General features: G+C 44.0%; 1 protein-coding gene across 1 annotated transcript in view; it reads left to right on the top strand.

The window, feature by feature from the left end:
* LOC126435305 (ETS translocation variant 4-like) overlaps positions 1-24,329 on the top strand; it is a gene marked incomplete at its 5' end in the record, with an annotated part of 33,872 nt that extends 9,543 nt beyond the window's left edge. Inside the window, 3 exons of the mRNA XM_050090463.1 lie at positions 8,108-8,216; positions 16,119-16,173; positions 23,984-24,329. Of these exons, the coding sequence (XP_049946420.1) occupies positions 8,108-8,216; positions 16,119-16,173; positions 23,984-24,329 (510 nt within the window). The remainder of the gene's footprint in view (positions 1-8,107; positions 8,217-16,118; positions 16,174-23,983) is intronic.
* Between the last annotated feature and the right edge of the window lie 539 nt (positions 24,330-24,868).

Below are 24,868 nucleotides of genomic sequence, written 5' to 3'. Positions count from 1 at the left end.
GATACAACGGAAGATGAAAAAGAAGAAAGGTAAAGCGCATGCCTGGAAACCGAGAGGTCGTGGAATCGAATCCCGGTCAGAGCACAAAAAATTACACTCTGTCTTTAGTCTAGCTTTTACCTCTCAACAATGCGAGAAACCGTGGGTCGTATTCCACGTTAAACGGTAGGTTCCCTTTTACCAGTTGGATAACTGGGGTGGGTTCTGGAACACCCAAGTCGCCAAAATGGAGCCTAATAGAAAGACTTGTACTCGGCCATTGAGCCACATGAAATTACTGCTAATTTCTTCAGTATTCTTCCGTAGCACCACATTACAAAGCTTCCATTTTCTTCTTGTCTATACTGTTTGTCGTCAACGTTTGACTATCACGCGTGATTACTCCCAAGATAAGTAAGTACTTACAGAAAAGATTTTCTGAAACCTATGCTCATACTTCAACATACTTGCCGCCGTGGTAACACCAGTTCCCGCTAGATCACCAAGATAAGCGCTGTCGAACTCGGCATGCAGTTGGATGCGTTACCACTGGGGTCTGCCGGGCACTGTTATCAAGTGAGGTACATTCAGTCTGTGTGAGGCCAGTTGAGGAGCCACTTGACTGAGAAATAGTGGCTCCAATCACGAAAACTTACAACGGCCGGTAGCGTGGTGTGGTGACCAAATGTCCTTTCTTACCCGCATCCAGTGACGCCTATCGGTTGAGGTTGACAAGAAGGTAGGTCGATACCGTTGGGCCTTCTAAGACCTGTTCGCGCGGAATTTTAGTAGAAATTTTTTTTCGATGCTAACATATTTCTGTTGTCCGAAACGATTTTCTCGCTACCACTAGTCTTTATTTTGGGCTATTTGGAAAGTAAGAAACGATCGGTCACGAAATGGAAACCACAGCAAAAATCTGATGAAGCTTTTCACAAATGTGGTGGGCCGTGTCTCTAGTGTCACGTCGCTCTTCTCAGTTGAGCACGTTAAGATACCGAGAACTACAGTGTCTTCCGCCAAGATTGGTACCTGCGGAGAAATTTCACCTGATTTCATGGAACCTCACATAACATAACTGCCATACAGTTCCTTCTTCATGGCAGTTCTCGGCCGCTTTCTGCAGGGACAATGAGGACACTGCCGCAGGTTTTTCCATGGGAAGAATTTGAACACCCTCGATACAGCTCGCAATTGGCTCTCTCTTATGTTCATCTCTACTCAGATGAGATGCTAGCTATGAAGACAACATTCTAGTGTGGACAACGAGCTACAGTCTAACGTAGAAAATTGTCGGAAAGCGCAGGAGATTGTCTTCTATGACGAGTATGTTGAAAGAAATTTGTTATAACGCGACGACAGGTATCTAAGTCGAAGCGACGACTACGCGTAGTAGTAGCTGGAATGTGTACCTGGCTGTTGTAAATAAAACAGTTTTGATTTTCACTTTGGTTTCCATTGCACGACCGTTCCTTCCTTAATTGCCCTCACACATCTTGTTTACTTCACCCATTCTCACTTATTTTGCTGACCAAATAGCTAATTTACTAGTTCTAGTGCCTCATTTTGTAATTTTATTCCCACAGCATCGCCTGAATTAACTTTCCTAGTTCTACTAATGTTGATGTTCATCTTGCAACCTGTTTTCAAGACATCATCCGTTCCTTTCAACTGATCTTCCATGTCCTTTGTCGACTCTGAGAGAATTACAATGTCATAGACAAACCTTAAAGTTTATATTCTTCTTCCTTAACTTTAATTCCTTTTTCCAAACTTCCCCTTGGTTTCCTTGATTTCCTTTGCTGCTTCCTTTGTATATAGATTATATAACATCGGTCACATGGTGCATCTCCTCTATAAATGTGTGTTCATCTTTCTTGAACCTATCTTCTAACACACATCCTAGGATCTGTATTCCTTCCCGTGATCCTACGTTTCTATGGAACCTAAATCGGTCGTTCCATCCTTCTCTAAATAATTATTGAACCGGTGGTTCGCTGATTCTCACACATGCTACTTTTGTCCATTCGAATTGAGCGATACTAAAAATCTCGTCCCGCGGATCGGATTTAAAGTTTTCCGTGTACCTAATAAGGCGATGGTTCTTTTGGAAAGGACGCAGATTATTTCGTTCCCTTTCCTTGTCCTATCCACGCTTCTTCTCCGTCTTGAACGACCTCACTGATGTTTCTTCCTCCCCTCCCCCCCTTCCCACGCCCATTCTTTCGTATCTTCCGTCAATAGTGTACGGAAAGCTTTGTCGATGCATCCGTGCATAAACTCCTATTTCTCTTCTGATCATTAAACCAGAGGTGTGTTGGAGAAATTAATGTTTCTTGACTCGTGTTGTAGCATAGCGTCAAGTTCTCCACAATGGTCAATGTTCTTGAATGAGATTTTCACTCTGCAGCGGAGTGTGCGCTGATATGAAACTTCCTGGCAGATCAAAACTGTGTGCCGGACCGAGACTCGAACTCGGGACGTTTGCCTTTCGTGGGCAAGTGCTCCACCAAATGAGCTACCCAAGCACGACTCACGCCTCGTCCTCACAGCTTTACTTCTGCCACCGAAAGAAAGGATATTGCTGAGACATGGCTTAGCCACAGCCTGGGGGATGTTTCCGGCACACAGTTTTGATCTGCCAGGTAGTGTCAATGCTCTTCTTGTAACGTCTACCTTTCGAGTTCGCAAAATATGTCTGAGACACTCACGCTGGCTAAGAAAACTCACAACTATCGCATAGTTCTTCTTTAAATCATATTCAAATCGGTGAGTGTCCTGAACTGACGACTAAAATAAGAACTGAGTGACAGACGGTTCTATAAGCCGTCTTCTTCGACACTGAATTACACTTTCTTCCGTCCGATAAAGTCTGTCATTTGTATGTCCCACATCCAAATGTACGAGACATAATTTTTTTTTTTATCAGAACCGTCCCTACATGAGCTGCTGGTGCGCGACGTTGTGACAAAAGAACAGTAGCTGAAGGCAGAAGTAGCAACCGTCCTCCGTACTTTTGAATCTGAAAATGGCCTAAGTTGGCCGAAACCAGTAATACAACTTAATTAAAAACATGGTTCAAAATCCAGAATGAGATTTTCACTCTGCAGCGGAGTGTGCGCTGATACGAAACTTCCTGGCAGATTAAAACTGTGTGCCCGACCGAGACTCGAACTCGGGACCTTTGCCTTTTGCGGGCAAGTGCTCTACCAAAGGCAAAGGTCCCGAGTTCGAGTCTCGGTCGGGCACACAGTTTTAATCTGCCAGGAAGTTTCATGGTTCAAAATCTTTTGTTTTTAAAACTATAAAACAAGATCAGTGGCATCTTCTGCTACATATTGTTGCCATCCCACGAATTAGTGAGCTTATTCCATCTTAAATGGCTTTGAATACTTGTTTCTAGATGCCTGACAATTGTGACTGGTTCCAGTAACTGGTCACCGAACTTGGAGCCACAGGATATCGGGTCTTTTCGTCTGTTCACGCTCGTCACATGACATGTATCAAAGGACAGGACCAGATGAAATAATGAAGCAAGACCGATGAAGGGTTCCAGTTGATGTGTTGAATTGGTGCTTAAGTGAAAATAATGTTTGGCGGCAATGTTCTGGCGTGGAGGACGGAGAAGCAATAAGAACGCCTGAGGTGGGAGACAACCAGCAGCACAGTGAGATGTGGTGGGTTGCCTCCATGTGATGCCCCTAGCGAACTAACTCGGAAGCTGCATTGTGTACGAATTACTTTAACGTTCGATTGTCGGCGACAATTAAACGAAAATCATTCAACCGCCTCTACGAAATCCTAGGAGCCGGAAGTCGGACAAGGATCCTGCTGTCATTATCTGTGATATCTGTCGTCATTCCGGTTAGACGAAGCGTGTTGGACTTTGTGCTATGCGCAAAGATTTTCAGCTTATGTGTTGCCTGCACAATGTAGCACAGGCCACAATAACACCTCACCTCATGTAGGTACGTTAAATTCGTCTTCAACTGAAGGAAGAGGGCTAAGCTTTTGGTTGAAGTGCGAAACTAGTCTCATCTCGAGTTTGCTAAAGTTTTTTCCTACCTTTCTTTTTCTTTCTTTCTTTTACCGGCATTCGTACTCCTGGCTTTCGGACAGTTCACTCAGTGCCTAAGATTCAGTCACACGTCAGAAATTCCACATTAATTTTAGTTGTTCTAACGAATAAATGTACATGATTCGTCGTTTCCTTCAAACTGGTCACATAAACGATGAGATCTTGCTAGTAAACAACATGCACTCGATAACGCCGCATGACAACGGCGAGAATCGAACCCACAACTTCCGCGTAACAGCTTACCTACACTGAGACTATGCAAGCAGTCTCTTTCATATTTCAGCTGAGACCCGCTAAACATAGGAAAAATAATTGAAGTCACTTATCTCCTAGGGTAGTAGAAGGTGAGACCATCTTTTCTAACCACCGGAATTAATTGTCTCATTAATTATGTAATGATTAAAGCGTACATATTTTTGTGATGCTATTTTGTGTGATAATAAAATTGTATGTAAATAATTCTTAGTTTCACAAACAACAAATGGAAGGTATGATGCTACCATCCACTTTGGATATTGTCAATGCGGTAGTTGTCAGATCTATAAAGGGCTGTCAAAGGAAACGAGACAGATAGAAGAAAAGTAAGTAAACTGTTTATTTTTTCAAAAGTAATTGGTATATCATTTTGTGCATTTATGCCACTTTGAGACAGTACGATCAATGCTTTCAAGCAAAGGTGTTTGCGGTTCCTACAGCACCATTATTGTACCCAGCCGTGCACCTTTTTGTCCGAAGCGATTCGACGGTCACGAACTTCTTTATTTGGGGCTGCAAAAATTTGGACATCGCATGGGGAGAGATCGGGACTGTATCTGCCGGCCCACATGTTGCCAATATTGTTTCGACTAACGCTGCAGAAGTTTCGCTGGGAAGCCATTACACATTGTAGTACCGATCTCTCCCAATGCGGTTTCCATAGTATTACACCCTCGGGGAGAGACATTCGTGGCTGTCGATTTGCTTAGGACGAAGAGGTGTGTGAAATGTGTGTGAAATCTTATGGGACTTAACAGCTAAGGTTATCAGTCCCTAAGCTTACACACTACTTAACCTAAATTGCCCTAAGGACAAACACACACACCCATGCCCGAGGGAGGACTCGAACCTCCGCCGGGACCAGCCGCACAGTCCATGACTGCAGCGCCTGAGACGAAGAGGTGCACGCATTGCTACAATCATGTTTCCGCATGAAACCGCAAACATTTTCTCACGAAGGCACTGACCTGACCATCTTGTCTCACAGTGGGATAAACGTGTTAACAGATATGCCGTTTGCTTTTGAAATAAGGACCAGTTCTTTCCATCTATCTCGTTTTCATTTGATTACACCTTATAATTAATTCTGTTTGGCTGGCTCTAATTGACTAAATTTTCGGTTTTATCCTTGCAGAGATTCGATTTCTTCATCGAAATAGCTGGTGTGACCCCACAGTAAAAACCATACTTTCTGTGTTTCGTCTGTCCCATGCGTGTGAACATGGGATTTGAATTGATGATAATATTGTAATCTGATACAAAATGCAATAGGGGCTAATGAAATAATCCAGTTTAAATGATTTTATACTTGAATTTATTAATAAATTTGATATTAATAAAACCACTACAAAACACAGCTTCCTGAACCAGGCCAGTTCATGAGAACTTCTTTTAACCTACACGTGAGATTCATTTTTAACATTTCCAGTCGACCATGTGATCATGTCTCCATAAACAGACGTTTCAAACCATTAATTAGCCCGAGTCTTCTACACGGTACACTGATTTACTTGCGCATGGCCTACCATCGTTCCATAACAACAATAAAGAATTCATTCGTTGAACACCTTGGCTGAACTTATACCTAAGAATAAATTTTGCCCATCTGATTCTCTATATCAGCCCCACGGCTCAGCAACAAAACCACTCTGCATTCAGGGAACATTGAATCTTTACCTTTTATAATTGGCGTAGCTCTTTTTCTCGGCATGTCCCAGCACTCTCCTTTCTGTTCAACGTTGTGAATTTTGCCCCTGCTCTCTTCGTGTCAATTTCTGTTTTCCTTCCTCCGTTATAACCTTACCATTTTATTTCTCGCTCTTACTCGGGCCATTCACTTCTTCTCTAGATTTAATTCCTTCTACACCTTCCAACCATTTCTGGTAGAGGTCATTGCGCACATTCGACAAAAATGAAATGAGGAAATTACTTAATCCATTATTAATTAGACTGGGATTTCTGAAACACCATACCTTGATTACTATGTATTATTATTATTAATATTATTTTTATTATTATTACTATGTAATTCTCACATAATAATGTTAGTTTCCTAAGAATGTCTGGTGAGATGTGAGAGGGGCGACCGGGCCTAATCTTCTGAGGTACATAAATAGAAAAATATGTCCGCCCCGATACCTGAGTGGACAGCGGGACGGATTGCCGTCCTACGGGCTCGAGTTCGATTCCCGGCTGGGGCGGGGATTTTCTCCGCTCAGGGACTGGGTGTTGTGTTTTCTTCATCATCATTTCATCACCATCCGGAGCGCAGGTCGCCCAATGTGGCGTCGAATGTAATAAGACCTGCACCAAGGCGGCCAGACCTGCTGCGTCAGGGGCCTCCGGGCCAATGACGCCAAACGCTCATTTCCATTTCCATAGAAAAATATGTATTTATCATGATGTCCTCCCTGACTTCACTACATGCCGACCCGTAACGCTCTCACCTGAACCCCACGCTTGACAACCGGTCGCTCGCGCTGAGCAATCACTACCCTCATTGCCCTTCGTTCTTCCTTTCCTTTGAGAATTTGGCCTTTCGTACAGTTTCCGTCACATCATGCCGTACAATAAGCAAAATCAACAAATTAAAAAGGAACTGCCGTCGTTTGTAACCTCACAAAGGCCACCGTAATGAATTGTGAAGAAGCAGTCACTCTCTTAACGAGGTTTAGAAAACTCGGCCTACATTCTTAAAAAACGATCAAGCTATAAACATTGAAAGTGACCTTCATTACACGACCCACATAACTCAACACCTAGTCGCATGTTCTTCAACACTTGTTGCGACGTTTGTTGAGGAATTTCAGCAATACCAATTCATTCAGTTTCTTTCTGCACATTAAGGATAGTGTGATGAGTTTTATATGCAGCGTTTTTACAATTGCCTCACAATAAAAAGTCAGATGGGGATAAATCAGACTCTTCGAAATCACTGATTCAACGTAGTCATCATGATGTAGTTGGCTATGTGAGTAATAGCACTGCCCATTGTCTATCTGAAATTGTGGGTTCTATGGCTGACTTCAAATATACTGAATACAAATTGTTACACCACCTGTATGTAGCGCTCTATGCCATAAAAATATGTGAAAAATTTCGGTTCATGACACGGCACACCGAATACCTACTGTTTGTGCGTGCGGAGAGGACTAGTGCAGTTGATGTGGATTTTCGGTAGTCATAATGTCTGAGTTCCGAACAATAACATGTGCATCAAGATGGAAGCAGCTTTTTCAGACCAAAACAATCATCGATTTCTTCCCTGTCTAGGGTTGCAAATTACATGAGCCAATGGTAGAAAACTAAAGGTTTTCCATTGTCTTCAGATAACAACTCATGAACAACACGAATTCTGTTCAGATTCATGTCCAAACACTTATGCAAAACAGTACGAACACTAAAAAAGGACAGACCAGACTGTCTATGTAGGCGTCATACATACATAGTTTGTGGGACGTCAAAGTATATGTAACTTGAACCACGATCAAATTTTCTAGTTTTCACATTTTCGGCCAGTCAACTTTGGATACATCTGTCAGATTTCTTGCATTCTGAAACAGCCGCTTGGTGGTGGATTTGCTTAGTGTATCCTTGCACACTTTTTCTATGAAGGCATTCTGAATGACATAATAACTGTCAAATCTAATGTAATGTATGACAATGAACACTCTATCTTTTAATATGTGCCCATTTCTTCCTCATGTAATCAAGGCTCGCACCTTCACAAATAGAAACATTCTTCCTTTAGGTTACGTTATTTACTGAATACTCTTGTGTGTGTGTTGCCTGCAGGTGGCGCGTCGGTGGGGCGTGCAGAAGAACCGGCCCGCCATGAACTACGACAAGCTGAGCAGGTCGCTGCGCTACTACTACGAGAAGGGCATCATGCAGAAGGTCGCTGGTACGTAACACTGGCCTCGACCTTTTGCAGGTTCACAAAATTCAACACTAAATGCAATTTTCGTCCCTCTTCTACAATTGCGCTCTTACTTACGAAGGTTGCTATAGGTTTCCTCGACTATAAACATAGATGGTATGAATGTAACCAAGATATTATGACCTTTAAAAAGTACGACTCAGTACATAGCGCGTTGTGAGTACTTACTGACGTACTTTTCTTATTGTGCTTGTGACCTTCGTGTACAAAATAAAGTGTTAATATTTTTCTAAAGATAAGAAGAAAGTGAACTGACCCGCCAGGGTAGCCGAGAGCGCTAATGCGCTGCTTCCTGGATTCAAGTAGGCGCGCCGTCCCCGGATCGAATCCGCCCGGTGGACTAACGACGAAGGCCGGTACGCCGGCCAGCCTGGATGTGGTTTTTAGGCGGTTTTCCACATCCCTCTAGGTGAATACCGGGCTGGTCTCCACGTTCCACCTCAGTTACACGACTCGCAGATATTTGAACAAGTTCACACTATTCCATGGTTTACACTAGACGCAGACAGCTGGGGTACACTACTTCCATCCCAGGGGGTTCGGGGTGGTGGCAGGAAGGGCATCCAGCCACCCTCTGCCACTAACGTTACCAAATCAATAGTAACACGGCCGACCCCGCCTGAAGCGGCACCAAGGCCCGAAGAAAGAAAGAAAAGAAGAAAGTGAACCACAGGCTCTAATAAAGTCCTGCACTTTAAAATGCTTAAGAGCTGGATTAAGCAAATCTTCCCCCTTGTGTCTGGCAGCAAAGGCTCAGATAACTCTGCAAGCAGCACTTCGCTTCCAGGATTAGAGTTGTAAAACTACCATAGGCTTCCATAAACTTATCATAAGTAAACATGTACTACGGTAGTTTTCCTAGTAGTTTCAGTCAGTTAAGGTAGCACCCGCGATACTTGTACATTATATGTGTTGCATAGCAATTGGGCGATACCTCATAACGATCGCTTTCTTTATGTATGCAATCAGTGTCCTACTATGTTCCCCTAGAAACCGGAAGCGGTGAACCGTCTAGAAACTGAGTGAGGGTATATAAAGGGACACGTAATTTACTGATTATTTTTGTTCTATATAGCCATCTGTCAGTCTGGTATTTATAAATAAACAACACTTATAGCAAAATTGAAATTTTCTACGTTTAATTCAGTTTTTATTCGAAAATTGTTGATTTGTAAGGTTGTAGTAAAAAAAAAAAAAAAACAATTCAGGTTTATCATATAGCAATAGAAAACGCAGTTTCTGAAAAAAATTAGAATAAAAACAACCTCAAAACAAAAATTTATCAAACTTTGCGTCAATACTTCTTCGAAATTATATAAAACGAGTATCAAAAAAAAAAAATGGTTCAAATGGCTCTTAGCACTATGGGACTCAACTGCTGAGGTCATTAGTCCCCTAGAACTTAGAACGAGTTAAACCTAACTAACCTAAGGACATCACAAACATCCATGCCCGAGGCAGGATTCGAACCTGCGACCGTAGCGGTCTTGGGGTTCCAGACTGCAGCGCCTTTAACCGCACGGCCACTTCGGCCGGCCAAACATGTATCCAATTAATTAGTAATAACAGAAAACTCGTGTCTTTGATCATGATGAAATATGTCCTACCGAGTAAAAAATAATAATGATTATATAGATTTTTAAGTTTTGCGTGTAAGCTGTACTTGCATCAAAAGTAATTGCTTTGGTTACATAAAAGCGCAGAAGTTACGCGATCAACTAATTTTTATGACTTGTAAAATGCAATTTGTATCTTGTACGGATATAAAATACGCAATGGACTAACACTGAATGATGGGCGGTTGTAATTATGAGTGAAACAAACAACCAAACAAACAAAAAACAAGAGAAATCATCGGCTCGTAGTTACTCTCTTAAATATTCCTTTATATTTATTTCCTACCAATGCTACCAATATTGCTAGTAAACCTCCCATTTACTGCGTCACCTATTTACCGTATCAAAACTACCCAGCTGCAGTTTTGGTAGAGCGTACCCCCATCCGGAATTCGGGTAGGAGCGCCGACCCCTTACAAAATCCGCCGGGCGGAAGACGACGACGGCTGACGTGCAAGACAGCCTGGATGTGGTTCTTAGGCGGTTAATCACGTCCAACTACGTGAATACCTAGCTGGTACCCAAGTCCCGCCACTGTTACAAGATTCAGAAACATGCAGAAAACGTTCGCACACTTCCACATGCATAACACTACAGGTACTCAGTTCGGGAAAGGGGGGGAGGGTACACATGTAATGTCCGGGGATGAAGGGGGTAACAGTAAGGGCATCGGGCCGCATCTAATATTAATAATACTAAATCCGATAATAACGATGACGATTCCGTGTAGGTAAAGGATAAAGACTGCTATGAAACCTATTCAACTCCGGCAGCAGGTCACACAACATAGAGGTTCCGCGTCTATAAACTTGGCTTTCCAGATTCGTGATCCACCTGTTGGTTGACTTCTGCGACTTTTCGTAAAGCAGTCTACCAGTCAGCTTGAATCGGTCCCGTAGCAGTGGGAAGCCATCAAATTTGTGAAGTTAACTTGGGAATTCCCGAGGGTGATGCATTGCGAGCCTTAGTACTCGGCGCTGCAAAGATTGTAGTAGACGAATGCTTTTGTCTGCGGCGTTCCTCCACGCTACGGCCGCATATTCCAGCGCTGGTTGGATCAGTCCTTGGTACAGTGAACGCCGCAGCGTGAGGGCAAGATGGATGTGGGATTTAGTAGGGGATACAGCGCCGTAATCAACAAAGTGCCTGTCCCCTCTAGGTGAGGTGCCTGTCCGAGGTCAACCCTAATACTTCTCAGCACAAGACCATGCGATGAGGCCTCCCATGATCCGTACTGGCTGGATGGACGCAGGTACTCTACGACGCGTAGTTATGAGACCCTGGTTTTTGGGGGCGTTGAGTCTCGTTTGCCACTTAGTGGCAGGCTCCTAAGACGTCCCATGCCGTCTATAAGCGGCTTGGCTATGAAGAGGTGCGCCGCTGAATTTGAGGTTACCGTACAAGCGATTCGCCTGTGCCACGTAACTGCCCTATCGTCGGCGGAGGAAATGTGAATCCGTGAGCTTGGACCAGCTCTTTGTGCTGGCATATTTAGTGAAAAAGTTTTTAAGTACAGTCACAGTCATGGTTTTTGCACTCTGATAAATTACAGAATGCAGCAATGGACTCAAAACATACAGTACCAACAGTTCCTGCTTGGTCCTCAAATCGCTGTTTACAACGCCCTCGGTTACTGTAGCAGTTAAAACGTCTAGGGATGAGAGTTTATAAACGTGGCCAAACGCAAACGCCAACACCTAATACTTAAATATTCCAGTTTTCCATGGAAACTGTACAGTTCATTCCCACCTAAATAAATCCCACCAAGCATAATCGTCCCCCGTCTAACTGTTAGCAGTTCGATCTGCAAGGTATCCACCGAATGGCATCACCCATTAAGGCTTAATCAAGGTCTACTCGACTTGGAAAGTTGCAACCGCCAATGAGCTATCACTAAATAAAACTGTCGTTGCGAAATCACGCAGGCCCGCACTAAAACAATAGTTTGGTTGCTTATCTTGCAGCTACTATGACACTCGGCGTCTTCGTCCCGCCAGACCTACATTCTTCCTTCAAAAGGGTCCGAGACCGACTCCATCGTCCCGCGAGTTCCGTGCAACTTCCCGTATTTATTGAACACTTGAGGCCATCAAACACCTACATCTATATTCCGAAAGCCAACTCACGGAATGTGCTGGACAGTGGTTCTTCTGTAAATTGCCATTTTCTTCCCGTTCCGTTAGCAAATGCTGCGCAGAGAGAACGCCTGTAGCTAAGCTTGTGTTGCCAGACTGTTCTTGGTATTTTAACAGTAATCCTTTTCGTGACGCACTGTGCAACACTTGTAGCGTTTGCCACTGGCGATTGATCTCTATGATCGACACGCTTTTGCATTACTAATCGAACGCGTAACGAAATTCTCCTCTCTTCTTTCGATCCTCACTATCTCCTCTACAAACCATACCTGGATCAGGTCCCAAGCTGATGAGCAATGTCCAAGAATCGGTCGAAAGAGTGTCACAGATGAAAGACATTCCATTAGGATTCTACCAATGAATCTCTGCAATACAGCTGCTTTTTCCTGTAGCTAGTCTTATGTGATTGTTCCCCTTCAGGATGCTCCAAAGGGCTACTCCCAAATATGAGGATTGGAACTTAAATAGTGGCAACTATTTATTCACAACCGACACAAAAGAGTTACATGTTTGCACCTGTTACTGTCCTTCAAACGGTCGCAGGTTCGAACCCTGCCTCGGGCATGGATGTGTGTGATGTCCTTAGGTTAGTTAGGTTTAAGTAGTTCTAAGTTCTAGGGGACTGATGACCACAGATGTTAAGTCCCATAGTGCTCAGAGCCATTTGAATCATTTTGTCCTTCAAAGTAGTCACCAGCATTGTGTAGAGCCCTTTCCCAGCGATGTGGAAGGCGTAGTATACCGTCAGCAGAGCCTGTTCTGTTGATGTGCGAATGGAGCGGTCTACTGCCTGTCCACCGAGCGAGGTGGCGCAGTGGTTAGCACACTGGACTCGCTTTCGGGAGGACGACGGTTCAATCCCGCGTCCGGCCATCCTGATTTAGGTTTTCCGTGATTTCCCTAAATCGCTCCAGGCAAATACCGTGATGGTTCCTTTGAAAGGGCACGGCCGACATCCTTCCCCATCCTTCCCTAACCTGATGAGACCGATGACCTCGCTGTCTGGTCTCCTCCCCCAAACAACCCAACCCAACCCCAACAGCCTGTCGAATCTCTGGAACAGTTCTGAAGCGAATGTCACGAAGCGATTCCTTCATCTTCGGAATCAAATCGAAGTCACAAGGACTTAAGTCGTATTGCTGTTCGTTTTTGGAGCATCACCTGCGACCAGCTTTGCGAAAGAAGCGACGACACTTCCTGCGTAACCCACCCATCATTTTGCACGACAATGCGCCGGCACATACAGCGCAAGCTGTGGCTGCTCTGTTTGGTCGATGGGACTGGTAAGTACTGTACCATCCACCTTACTCCCCGGACAAGTCCTTGTGCGTTTTTCTTCCTGTGTAGGACAGCGTCAACAAAATATTTTCGCATTCTGAATGGAAAATTGGTGACTGAAATTTCCAGAGAAGATTCCGCAGCAACAAAAAACGGATTTGTTTTATGATGTCTAATCCAAATCCTGTATCATTTCAGTGACACTCTGTCCCCTATTTCCCGATAATACAAAACGTGTTGCCCTTCTATGAACTTTTTCGATGCACTCCGTCAATCCTATACGGTAATGATCCCACACAGCGCAGCAGTATTCTAAAAGAGGACGGAAAAGCGTAATGTGGGCCGTCCCTTTAGTAGATATGTTACATTTTTTAAGTGTCCTGCCAATAAAACGCTGTCTTTGTTTAGTCCTCCCACAACAATCTCTATGTGTTCCTTCCAATTTAAGTTGTTCGTAATTGTAATTCCTAGGTATTTAGTTGAATTTACGGCCGTTAGATGTGACTGACTTATCGTTTATCCGAAGTTTAACGGATTACTTTTAGCACTCATGTGGATGATCCCACATTTCTCGTGATTTATGGTCAATTGCCAACTTTCGCACCCTGCAGATATCTTTTCTAAATCAATTTGCAATTTTTTTTGATCTTCTGTTGACTTTACTAGTCAATGAACGACAGCGTCACCTGCAAACAACCTGCGACGGCTGTTCAGATTCTGCTGAATCGTTTAGACAGACTATCGTTTAGGCAGAGTATGCATAGTTACCGATAGACCAATAATATAGTACTATCACTGTAAATTCAAATGTTAGGCCTATAGGACCTTCACAGTGTGCGCTCACACAGTAACTCCACAGGAGCAGAGCGAGAGCCACCAGTGGCGAGAGTTACGCTCTACCGCTGGACGCCTTTCACAGCAAACTTCCACTTCTTGCAAAGATTAAAGCTCCCTCACATCAGGATAGTCCTACCATCACAGAAGTTTCGAATCGTTGTTGCCGAACTATGTGACCTCTTCTAAGTGCTTCCACATTTTCCCTGCAAGCAAGGTTTTGCTCCGACAGTTTACTGTTTGTTTCCATATCTGAAGAAAGGAATTATGTTGGACAGGCGCTTATTTTACACCACTCGAAAAATATTATTTTACTAGGAGTATTAAAAACTTGGAAAGTTATCAGTTTACAAAGTGGCTATGACGAAAAATAAGAAATAAATAAAAATGGGGCAGCTTATCACCTTTATAGTTTAAATGTGTTTTACAATGTATTGTAAGGATCTGCAATTTGTAGCTAAAAATTACAAAGCTGAACTAAAAATTCCTGGAAGAACATCAAATGCAGTCACGGTAAACTACCTGGCTTTTGAAGACGATTTTGCAATGTTTTCAGAAAATATGACATAAGCAGTATCTCAAATACATCTTCTGGAAAGAAGAATGGATGGAATTGGTCTCAAATCAGCTGTAAAAAAATTATTATAATTGTAAAGAATGCACCAAACTACACTGCATCTCCAGTAGTTCTGTTTCTTGCGTAAAAGATGGCACACGGCCGTGGATCTGTTAATAGCGCTCATTTCGATTACAGTGTGGATCGTTACAGATGTTTAATAGGCTGTTTACGTATTGCCAATGAGTATTTCATATTTTTAGGACTGCCAAGGCACTTTTTGTTTGTGGCTAGGATTATCCTTGTGGGATGTGTACGACTTGTAATGACAATCACTTTGAATCACAAGCAACCAAAATAGAATAAAATCTCTACTATTTCCAACCCGCTTTCACACTATATACGCCTTTCTCCGTGGATGTTCACCCTCAGACTGAAGCCATTCTTCCATTTCAGGCCTTTCTGGAGTCTATCTTCTCGAATGCTAGCCAGTCGGGGACCTGAGAAGGCAGTACTTATTTATAACAGCTCTGAACAGCAAATGGGAGACGAAAAAACCTATTTCTCAATCGCTCCATGTGATCGACCACGCACTCAGTGAGTGATCATGATACAATAAGTGTCGTCCAGTTACGTTGATCCCAGTACAGTTTACATGTACCGCAATTATTTGGTTGGAATGACTGTTTCCGAATGAGCCAGCATCCTGATTCACATTTGGCAGATCCGAGTACAGGGACAATTAGCCAATTATATTGTAGAAGCAGGATACTAGTCGCTGGTGAATCTCCCAGGATGTACGGTCGTGATCGACTTTTGCCGACTGTTGGCAAGACTGAGCGGAACCAGGGGCACCTCTGAACACGTCCAGTGCAGCTCTGGACGAAACACAGGTACGAAAATGTTTGATGGACCACGACCATACAGCTTGGGAGATTCATCAGCAGCTGTGACATGTAGTCGTGAAAGTCTTCATTGTGTGATGGGATACGAGGTTTTTTGGTTTTGTGAAGTGCAGTATTTTCCATTTATGGGCATTTTATGTAGAATTTCCTGTCTCTGTATTACTCTGAAATCTTATCAATGCCGAACTGTACGTTTGTTGAGTTCCAATCTGTGTATTACTTTGAAATCTTATCAAGGCCGAACTGTAGGTTGATGGAGGATTTTTTTTTTTTTTTTTTTTTTTTTTTTTTTTTTTTTTTTTTTTTTTTTTTTTTACGAGGCATTCCAGAGACGTGATGGAATTACCCGAGAACATTGGCTTGGAAATGGTCACGAAACACTGTTTTACTACCACATACTTCCCTACTGAATACTGTTGACAACAAATGCTGCTGCCGCCAGGATTCGAGCCTGCAATTCCCAAATCGAGAGTGAATGCGGTTGGGTTATGAGTTTCGACACTGCGAAATGCGGTGGTTCTGTTGAGCGTGCCATGTTGCAGGTGAGAGGTACGTCTACAAGTTCGTGTGCGACCCGGAGGCGCTGTTCAACATGGCGTACGGCAGCGCTGCCAGCGGCATCGTCGTCGGAGGCAGTGCCGGCGTCGCGTCCTCCGGAGGCAGCGTCGCTGGAGGCGGCGGGGGAGGCAGCAGCGGGGGCGGGGGCCTGCCCGACCCGGGGGCGCACCACCACAACATGGCGGCCGCGGCGCTGCACCACAACATGGCGGCCGCGGGCGGCAGTTACGGAGACATGCTGGCCGCCGCCGCCGCCTACGGCCACCACCACCACCATCATCACCACCACTTCCCGGCGCAGTTCCTGGAGCCGCCGTCCGCCGCGCAGCACCCAGCCGCCTTCAGGTTCGCGCCACGAGCAACGTTGCGCTGCTCTATTCATAGATAATAACAACACATGCTATACGCTGAAAACTTTGTGATCAATAAGACGATTAGATGTCGTATGTATTCGTTATTGATAAGCAAATTCCTCATCGCAGCTCCTTCAGATTTAGTGGTAAGATGGCCCAGTGGATAGACACTCACAAATTGAACACACATCGAGCATGAAAGCAGGAAGTCGATGTACTGAACTGTAAAAAAAAGAATAAAATAGGAACAGTGAAAGGTCCAAGCACAAGATCTGCAAAATCCAGCGAGTTGGAAGAGTCACGGCGTCGTGGTGGTGTGATCAGGGACAAAGTGGGGGGATCTACACTGAAGCGCCAAAGAAATTGGTACAGATATGCGTATTCAAATACAGAGATATATACACGGGCAGAATAGTGCGCAGTTGTTAGATCGGTTACTGCCCCTACAATGGTAGGTTACCAAGATTTAAGTGAGTTTGAACGTGGTGTTATAGTCGGCGCTCGAGCGATAGGACATAGCATCAAATGGCTCTGAGCACTATGGGACTTAACATCTCAGGTCATCAGTCCCCTATAACTTAGAACTACTTAAACCTAAGGACATCACACACATCCATGCCCGAGACGGGATTCGAACCTGCGATCGTAGCGGTCGCGCGGTTCCAGACTGAAGCGCCAAGAACCGCTCGTCCACAACGGCCAGCGACATAGCATCTCCGAGGTAGCGACGAAGTGGGGATTTTGCCTTAAGACCATTTCACGAGTGTACCGTGAATATCAGGAATTCGGTAAAACATCAAATCTCCGACGTCGCTGCGGCCGGAAAAAGATCCTGCAAGAACCGGACCAAGGACGACTGGAGAGAATCGTTCAACGAAACAGAAGCGCAACCCTTCCGCAAATTGCTGCAGATTTCAATGCTAGACCATCAACAAGTGTCAATGTGTGAACCATTCAACGAAACATCATCGATATGGGCATTCGGCGCTGAAGGCCCACTTGTATACCCTTCATGATTGCACGTCACAAAGCTTTACGCCTCGTAGGGCTCGACAATACCGGCAGTGGACTGCTGATGTCTGGAAACACGCTGCAGGATCGGACGAGTCTCGTTTCAAATTGTATCGAGCGGATGGACGTGTATGGGTACGGAGATAACTTCATGAATCCATGGATCGTGCATGTCAGCAGGGGGCTGTTCCAGCTGGTGGAGGCTCTGTAATGGTGTGAGGCGTGTACAGTTGGAGTGATATGGGACCCCTAGTACGTCTAGATCCGACTCTGACAGGTGGCACGTACGTAAGCATCCTGTCTGATTATCTGCATCCATTCATGACCATTGTGCATTCCGACGTACTTGGGCAATTCCATCAGGACAATGTGACACCGCACACGTCAAGAACTGCTAGAGAGTGGCTCCAGGAACACTCTTCTGTGTTTAAACACTTCCGCTGGCCACCAGAATTCCCAGATATGAGCATTATCGAGCATATCAGGGATGTCTTGCGACGTGCTGTTCAGAAGAGATTTCCATCCCCTCGTACTCTTACGGATTATGGATAGCCCTGCAGGATTCATGGTGTCATTTCCCTCCAGCACTACTTCAGACATTAGTCAAGTCTGTCGTGTTCCAGCACTTCTGCGTGCCTGCGGGGGCAGGTGTACCAATTTCTTTGGCTCTTCAGCGTATGTTCAGATCTCCCTCGTGCCCGATTTTTTTACAAAATTATGAACTGTCTGTCCAGTCATTGACGTGTCTGTTTTCTCCTTGCGCGAACAAAGATTTTGCTATACCTCTTGACAGTTATATTGGTCAGAAGGATCAGGTATTGTACAATTTTGATGTGGCAGTAGACGTAGTCACCATTCCTCCAGGCTGTACACCTCTTGTGCGACCGTTAGGTGTGTTTGGCTTCAAAGAAGTGAAATACTTTGTGAAAAGACGCAAAGCTGCTCAGATACAAAGAACAATATTGATTATGTGATCGTGTGTCTATTATCAGAGTCCAAGCTGTCCGAAATTCCACGATATGTTCAGATTTGCTTGGACTTACGCAGGGTGTGATGGCGCACATGTGGAAAACTTCAAAAACGCTAAAAAACACACGTTTTGATAGAACACAGGGAAAAGTATGTGCTTCTGAAACCGTTGCGTTAATTTGTTGTGGCTTATGTGGCAAACTACTATGTTTCCATCATTTCTTTGGAAGTGATAATATTCACATTCATACGAGCACGTAAATGGGGCAAGGGGTCATATCTCACTCACTCACCAGGCGTGCAAGTTGGTTGCGTCGATAAGGAGGAGGAGGAGATTAGTGTTTAACGTCCCGTCGACAACGAGGTCATTAGAGACGGAGCGCAAGCTCGGGTGAGGGAAGGATGGGGAAGGAAATCGGCCGTGCCCTTTCAAAGGAACCATCCCGGCATTTGCCTAAAGCGATTTAGGGAAATCACGGAAAACCTAAATCAGGATGGCCGGAGACGGGATTGAACCGTCGTCCTCCCGAATGCGACGTCGATAAGGGAGCCCTATCTTATGGCACACATACTGTCACCAATGTCGTGTATAACACATCAGACGCGTTTACCAATGGACGATTCGGTTGATCTGTCACCTTGTCATCAAACGTTTGCACATCCCATTCGAGAGTCACTTCCTTTCGGCTGCTGGCAGAGTAGTCGTGCGGAATCAACTTTCGTTATAGGTTCCTTCCTTACACATCACTGTTGCAAACGGGCGTTAGACAACGACATTGACACACATTTGAGTACAGTGAACAGATACGTCAATGCCTAAGGGACGGTTCATAATTTTGTGGAAAAAAAATCGGAAACGAGGGAGATTTGAACACAGATTCCCCGCTTTGTAGCCCAACCTTTTTTTTTAATCTCATTTTGTTCGTTATTGTTTGTTGGATACGTTCAAGTTCATTGTTGACCCTTTCAATCAGTTTCTTTATTACAGAGAGCAGCTAACTATCTGAGCGAACACGCTGAGCTACCGTGCCGGCATTTGGCATGACGTTTGATGGCAAGTTGTCCCCACCTGGGGAAGTTCGGCTGCCGAGTTGCAAGTCTTTTCAGCTGAGGCCACAGTGGGCGACTTGCGTGATTATGATGACAACACAAACACAGCACAACACCCCGAGATAAACATCTTGAACACACAACTACAACGCTACCGTTTTTCCAGATCGCTCAGTATTGCACATCTTCAGCTTGGACTGTTCACTGTTTCTATTTTGCTTTTTTTTTTTTTCACAGTTCAGTGCAGCTTCTTCCTGTTTTCAAGTTTGACCTTTGTTCAGTTTTTGACGGGATATCCACTGGGCTATCTTAGCAAATCTGATGGGGGTTTGCGATGGAGAGTTTCCCTTGCGAGTAACGAGTATTCCACTACACTCGAACTGCCTGCAACGTTTCGTTATTCGCATTTTTTCTACCCCGTACGGAACTCGTATCTGACTCGGAACAAATCGGTTGTGCTTGTAATTCCCCAGTTCGTTACTCTCAGCGGAACCTGAGTAACAAAACTATTTCATTACTCGCCTGTCTACTTTCCCGTAAGTTCGTGTCGATTCTGTAGTTTTCGTATTCCTCAAATCTTTTATTTTCAGCAGAGAAAGTCATTAGTGATACAGAGCATCGAAAATACTTTATCACCCGCCTTATTTTCTTTCTTAGTATGTGATTCGCGACCGACTGGTCCGGAGTAGGAGGTATTCGTAATCCTCCAGTTGCTTCATTCCAGACGCTACGGTTTCCGCCGTACGGCAAATCGCCTGCTTTTCGATAGCCCACAATATTAAATGGGACATTTCCCAAGCTGTGTTAGCTGGCCGGAACACGGCTGCAGGCGTACGTCGCCGTGCCTTGTCACAGTTTAGGCCGTGCGCCGCACAGCAGAACCGCCACGTCTGCCCTTAACGCCCTGCTCGATACTAGGTCCAGATTCAGTTTGGAATCATTTGATGCAACAACGCGTTCAGCTGACAGCTGCTACCGTTAAAGCCAGTACAATCATGCTAACTGTTCGTCAGTGTGTAGAAGAGAATAATCTGTTGGGGAAAGAGATCATACTAAATCGTGCATTCACGAACACGGTTATACCCACCACGTGATACATTTTCAATAAATTATGTATCTGTAATAGCTACACCACTAATGACGTTCAGTAACGAAAGTAACGAGTAACGAATGCTCTTTAACGGGTTTATTTCTCTTCAATATGGAACTCATAAGGTATAAAATTTTGTCGTTTTTTTCACATCCCTAGTGATAGACGTGTCGGCAAATTAAGTGGTAGGGGATATTCCCTAGCCAATCTTAGTTCTCTTATTGAAATAATCCGGGATATTATGACGTGGCTGAATGAATTTCTTGCAGAAAACCAGTGCTCTTTCTGTCCAACCTCGCTGCCCATTGTGATGTCTTAGACAAACACAATCTGAAAATAAACGCAAACAGGACTAAAATAATGGTGATACATAAATTGAGCAGATAACTAACAGTAAACATTAAGATTAAAATACACTTGTAATTCAAGAAAATGAATTATCTTACTCGAGAAGCGCAATAACAGATGGCAACAGAAGTAAAATGGATATTAACAGCGGAACTGCAATGACCAAATAAATCTTCAGAAATATGAGTAGTTTATTAACAAACATGCACCTTAACCCAAAATCAAGAAAGAGGTTCACCAAGACATTTATTTGTAACATTTTAATCTATGGTTATGACGGGTGGACTCTGGGAAAACAGGAAAGAAAAAATTAGAAGCAATACAGATTTTGATATGGAGACGAGTAATAAAAATGTGCTAGACTGAAACATACTCCAATGAACCAATAATATAAGGAATTAAAGAGAAAATGACGTTCATTAACATCATACAGAACTAAATTAAATGGACACCGTGTTCGACATAACAGTTTCATAATAAACATCTCAGAAGGAAGGAAATCTAGAGGTAGGCCGAAAACATCTGTATTACGAACTGAACTGCAGCAACTTCAACTGGATAGAAAGATGTTGAGAGACAGAGGCCGCACGGGATTAGCCGAGCGGTCATAGGCGCTGCAGTCATGGACTGTGCGGCTGGTCCCGGCGGAGGTTCGAGCCCTCCCTCGGGCATGGGTGTGTGTGTTTGTCCTTAGGATAATTTAGATTAAGTAGTGTGTAAGCTGAATGATTCAAATGGTTCTGAGCACTATGGGACTTAACTGCAGAGGTCATCAGTCCCCCAGAACTTAGAACTACTTAAACCTAACTAACCTAAGGACTTCACACACATCCATGCCCGAGGCAGGATTCGAACCGTAGCGGTCGCGCGTTACAGACTGTAGCGCCTAGAACCGCTCGGCCACTCCGGCCGGCAAGCTGAATAACTACTGTACTCTTGCGTATACCTACAGGGTGAGTCAGGAGGTTTTCCCTCGGTTGCTGGAGGTTATTCCTTAGGTTATTTGGAACAAAAAATGTAAATACAGTAATGTAATTAGATCCATAATTAAGGAGCTACAACAGAGTTCTGAAACATACCACAGTGTATGGAGCGCTACACTTGTGTCCACAGGACCCACGATCAGTCTTAGGTAGACAAGTGCAGCGAGTGGTATGTTTGTATAATAACCACGTTGTTGATACTGCAGTCACTGTTTACTGTTATTGTCTCCTGTTTACGATACACTTTGCGACACCGTACAGGTTTTCATCGCAGGAGTATGGAGAGAGCCGCGCGGAGTGGCCGAGCGGTTTGAGGCGTTATGTGACGAACTACGCGGCCCTCCCGCCGGAGGTTCGAGTCCTCCCTCGGGCATGGGTGTGTGTGTTGCTCTTAGCATAGGTTAGTTTAAGTAGTCTGTAAGTCTAGGGACTGATAATCTCTGCAGTTTGGTCCCTTAGGGGAATTCATACACATTTGAACATTTGAACAGTATGGAGATATGGTGTACATTTGGGCTTCTTGGATGGTAATGCGAAAGCTGCTGTTGCCGAATATCTCCGTCGGTATCTTAATCGTAGGATTCCGAAAGCCAAAACATTCAGTGGAACATATCGAACATTGCTACAAACTGGTAGTCTTCCCAGTATTGGTGTTCGCTCCGAAAGACATCGTGACGTTCAAGAAGAGGGAAACATGCTTAATTCAGTAGAGCGCAGTCCTCGATCAAGTACAAGACGCCTAGCTACCCGATTGAACGTTTCACAATCTAAGGTATGTAGGATTCTCCATGAGACTGGACTATACCCTTTTCATGTGCAGAACGTTCACCAATAACAATCACATGAATGTGCCAACCGTTTGCACTTTTGTAACTGGTTAAAGGGAAATCGGCACCTCTATCGCTTCATAATGTTCAGTGATGAGGCAACCTTAATAAGAGATGGCATCAACAGCATGCATAACATACATGTCTGGGCAGACGAAAATCAACACAGATACAGTGACAATGTCTGATTTGGTGTTGTGTGCGACCAGTTACTTGGGGCCGTTTATTCTCCCGGGAAATTTAAATGGTCAGATATACGGTAACTTGTTACGAGAAGACTTACTGGAGCTTCTTGCAGATGTTCCTCTGGAAACAAGACGCCACATGTACGTCCAACATGACGGGGCACCTGCACACTTCCACCATGTGATAACAACTTATCTTAATCAGCAATTCCTACATCGATGGACAGGTCGCGGGGGCCCTATCAACTGGCCTGCCAGGTCCCCAGATTTAACACCCCTAGATTAGTGCATCTGGGGGTGGATGAAAGACATCGTATACGAAGTTAAGGTGGAAACACGTGAAGAATTGATACATCGCATTTTCGAGCATATAGGAACGAGGATGCGAAATTACAAAATGCTACTCGCGCGGTTCACTCCCGTGCGAATCTTTGCCTTCAAATGCAGGGAGGAAATTTTGAACACTTGATTTAAATCCACTCTGAATGCAAGAGACTGCTACAAAATTGTTCAAATTAATTATTCCGTGCATTTTTGATAGTGAAATCCTACAATAAAAGCTTTTTTCTACCATTTTCCTAAATTTCTCAATTATTGTAGCACCTTAATTGTGGATCTGATCCCATTACTTTATTTACATTTTTTTGTTCCAAATAACCTAAGGAATTCCCTCCAGAAACCGAGGGAAAACCTCGTGACTCACCCTGTATATCTACGTCGGTTTAAAATAAGTGCCGAAAAATGTCAAACAACGGTTACTAGACAATGAGGCAATCATAGTTGAAAACATAAGGTCAGAACCAGGCAACTGGAGCCATTAACTTTTATTTCTAGGTCGATCTTGTCCATTATACAAGACAAAAATTTAGATTTTGTGTACGTATAATATGATCGTATGTGTGTTGTGTATCGATGCGTACTGTGATCTTCTGACAATCTATTAACCGGAAAATATCGTAAAAGTTCATGATTTGTTGTTTTCAATTCAAGTTTTGCGTCCATTCTGTGATGTGTACTGTAAATTCGTTTACAGGCCGCCGTCGACGTCAGCGTCCTCACCGGCGGCGCGTTACCAGTACGGTCCCGCGCCGACACCACCAGCCGAATACCTGCAGAGAGAACTGCCGGCAGATGGTAGCACCGTCCACAAGTTGGGCGACGCAGGACAAGCTTTCCTTCACGGCCTGCCGCTAGATGCCACCAAAGTCGGCAGTGCTTCGCATTTACAACATTCGTCGCTAGGAAGCGGTAGCAGCTCAAAACAGAATGCAGACACCACACGTCCCGCCTCTCAAGGAACAGTCGACAACAATAATTCTACGCACAAACTCGATCCACCAACATTTCATTGTTTGGGTGTCGATAGTTGCGTGTGTTAGTGTGATGCTCAGTAAACATACAAAATATTGCATCATATCTGTCGATATCGACTTCTGACGGGTTTTCAATATCAACTTCACAATCAGTCCTATTATCACGTATAATTTTGATTAGTGTCAAACACTCTGCGGCACAACAATATTAAACAAATAACATGTATTTCTGCGCGAATAAACGAATTAGCAAACAGCGACTCTTAGCACAAACACTGTTAAAAATTCCAGGGTAAGGAACTGAATATAAGACTAACGGCGACTTCAGATCTAACATGTATTTTGTGTTGTAATTGTCGTATTCACCAAGATACAGAGTTTCGAAGTATTTGCCAGTACTGAATTCTACATTAACTACGAACACTACCAACTGCGACAAAACATAAATTGCAGACGAGACGAAAATTATAATGAATTAGCATCTATTCCCTTGAAGTCCACTAATAAGCAACCAGACACTTCTTCAAAACTTCTTGACGCCATTTTTATTTAGATAATACATATTTTTTATTTTTAGGTCTTTTCGTGATATGTGTTACGTCACA

This window comes from Schistocerca serialis, chromosome 1 (genome assembly GCF_023864345.2).
Source record: "Schistocerca serialis cubense isolate TAMUIC-IGC-003099 chromosome 1, iqSchSeri2.2, whole genome shotgun sequence".
NCBI lineage: Eukaryota > Metazoa > Arthropoda > Insecta > Orthoptera > Acrididae > Schistocerca > Schistocerca serialis.
This window is presented reverse-complemented; position numbering and strand designations above follow the sequence as displayed.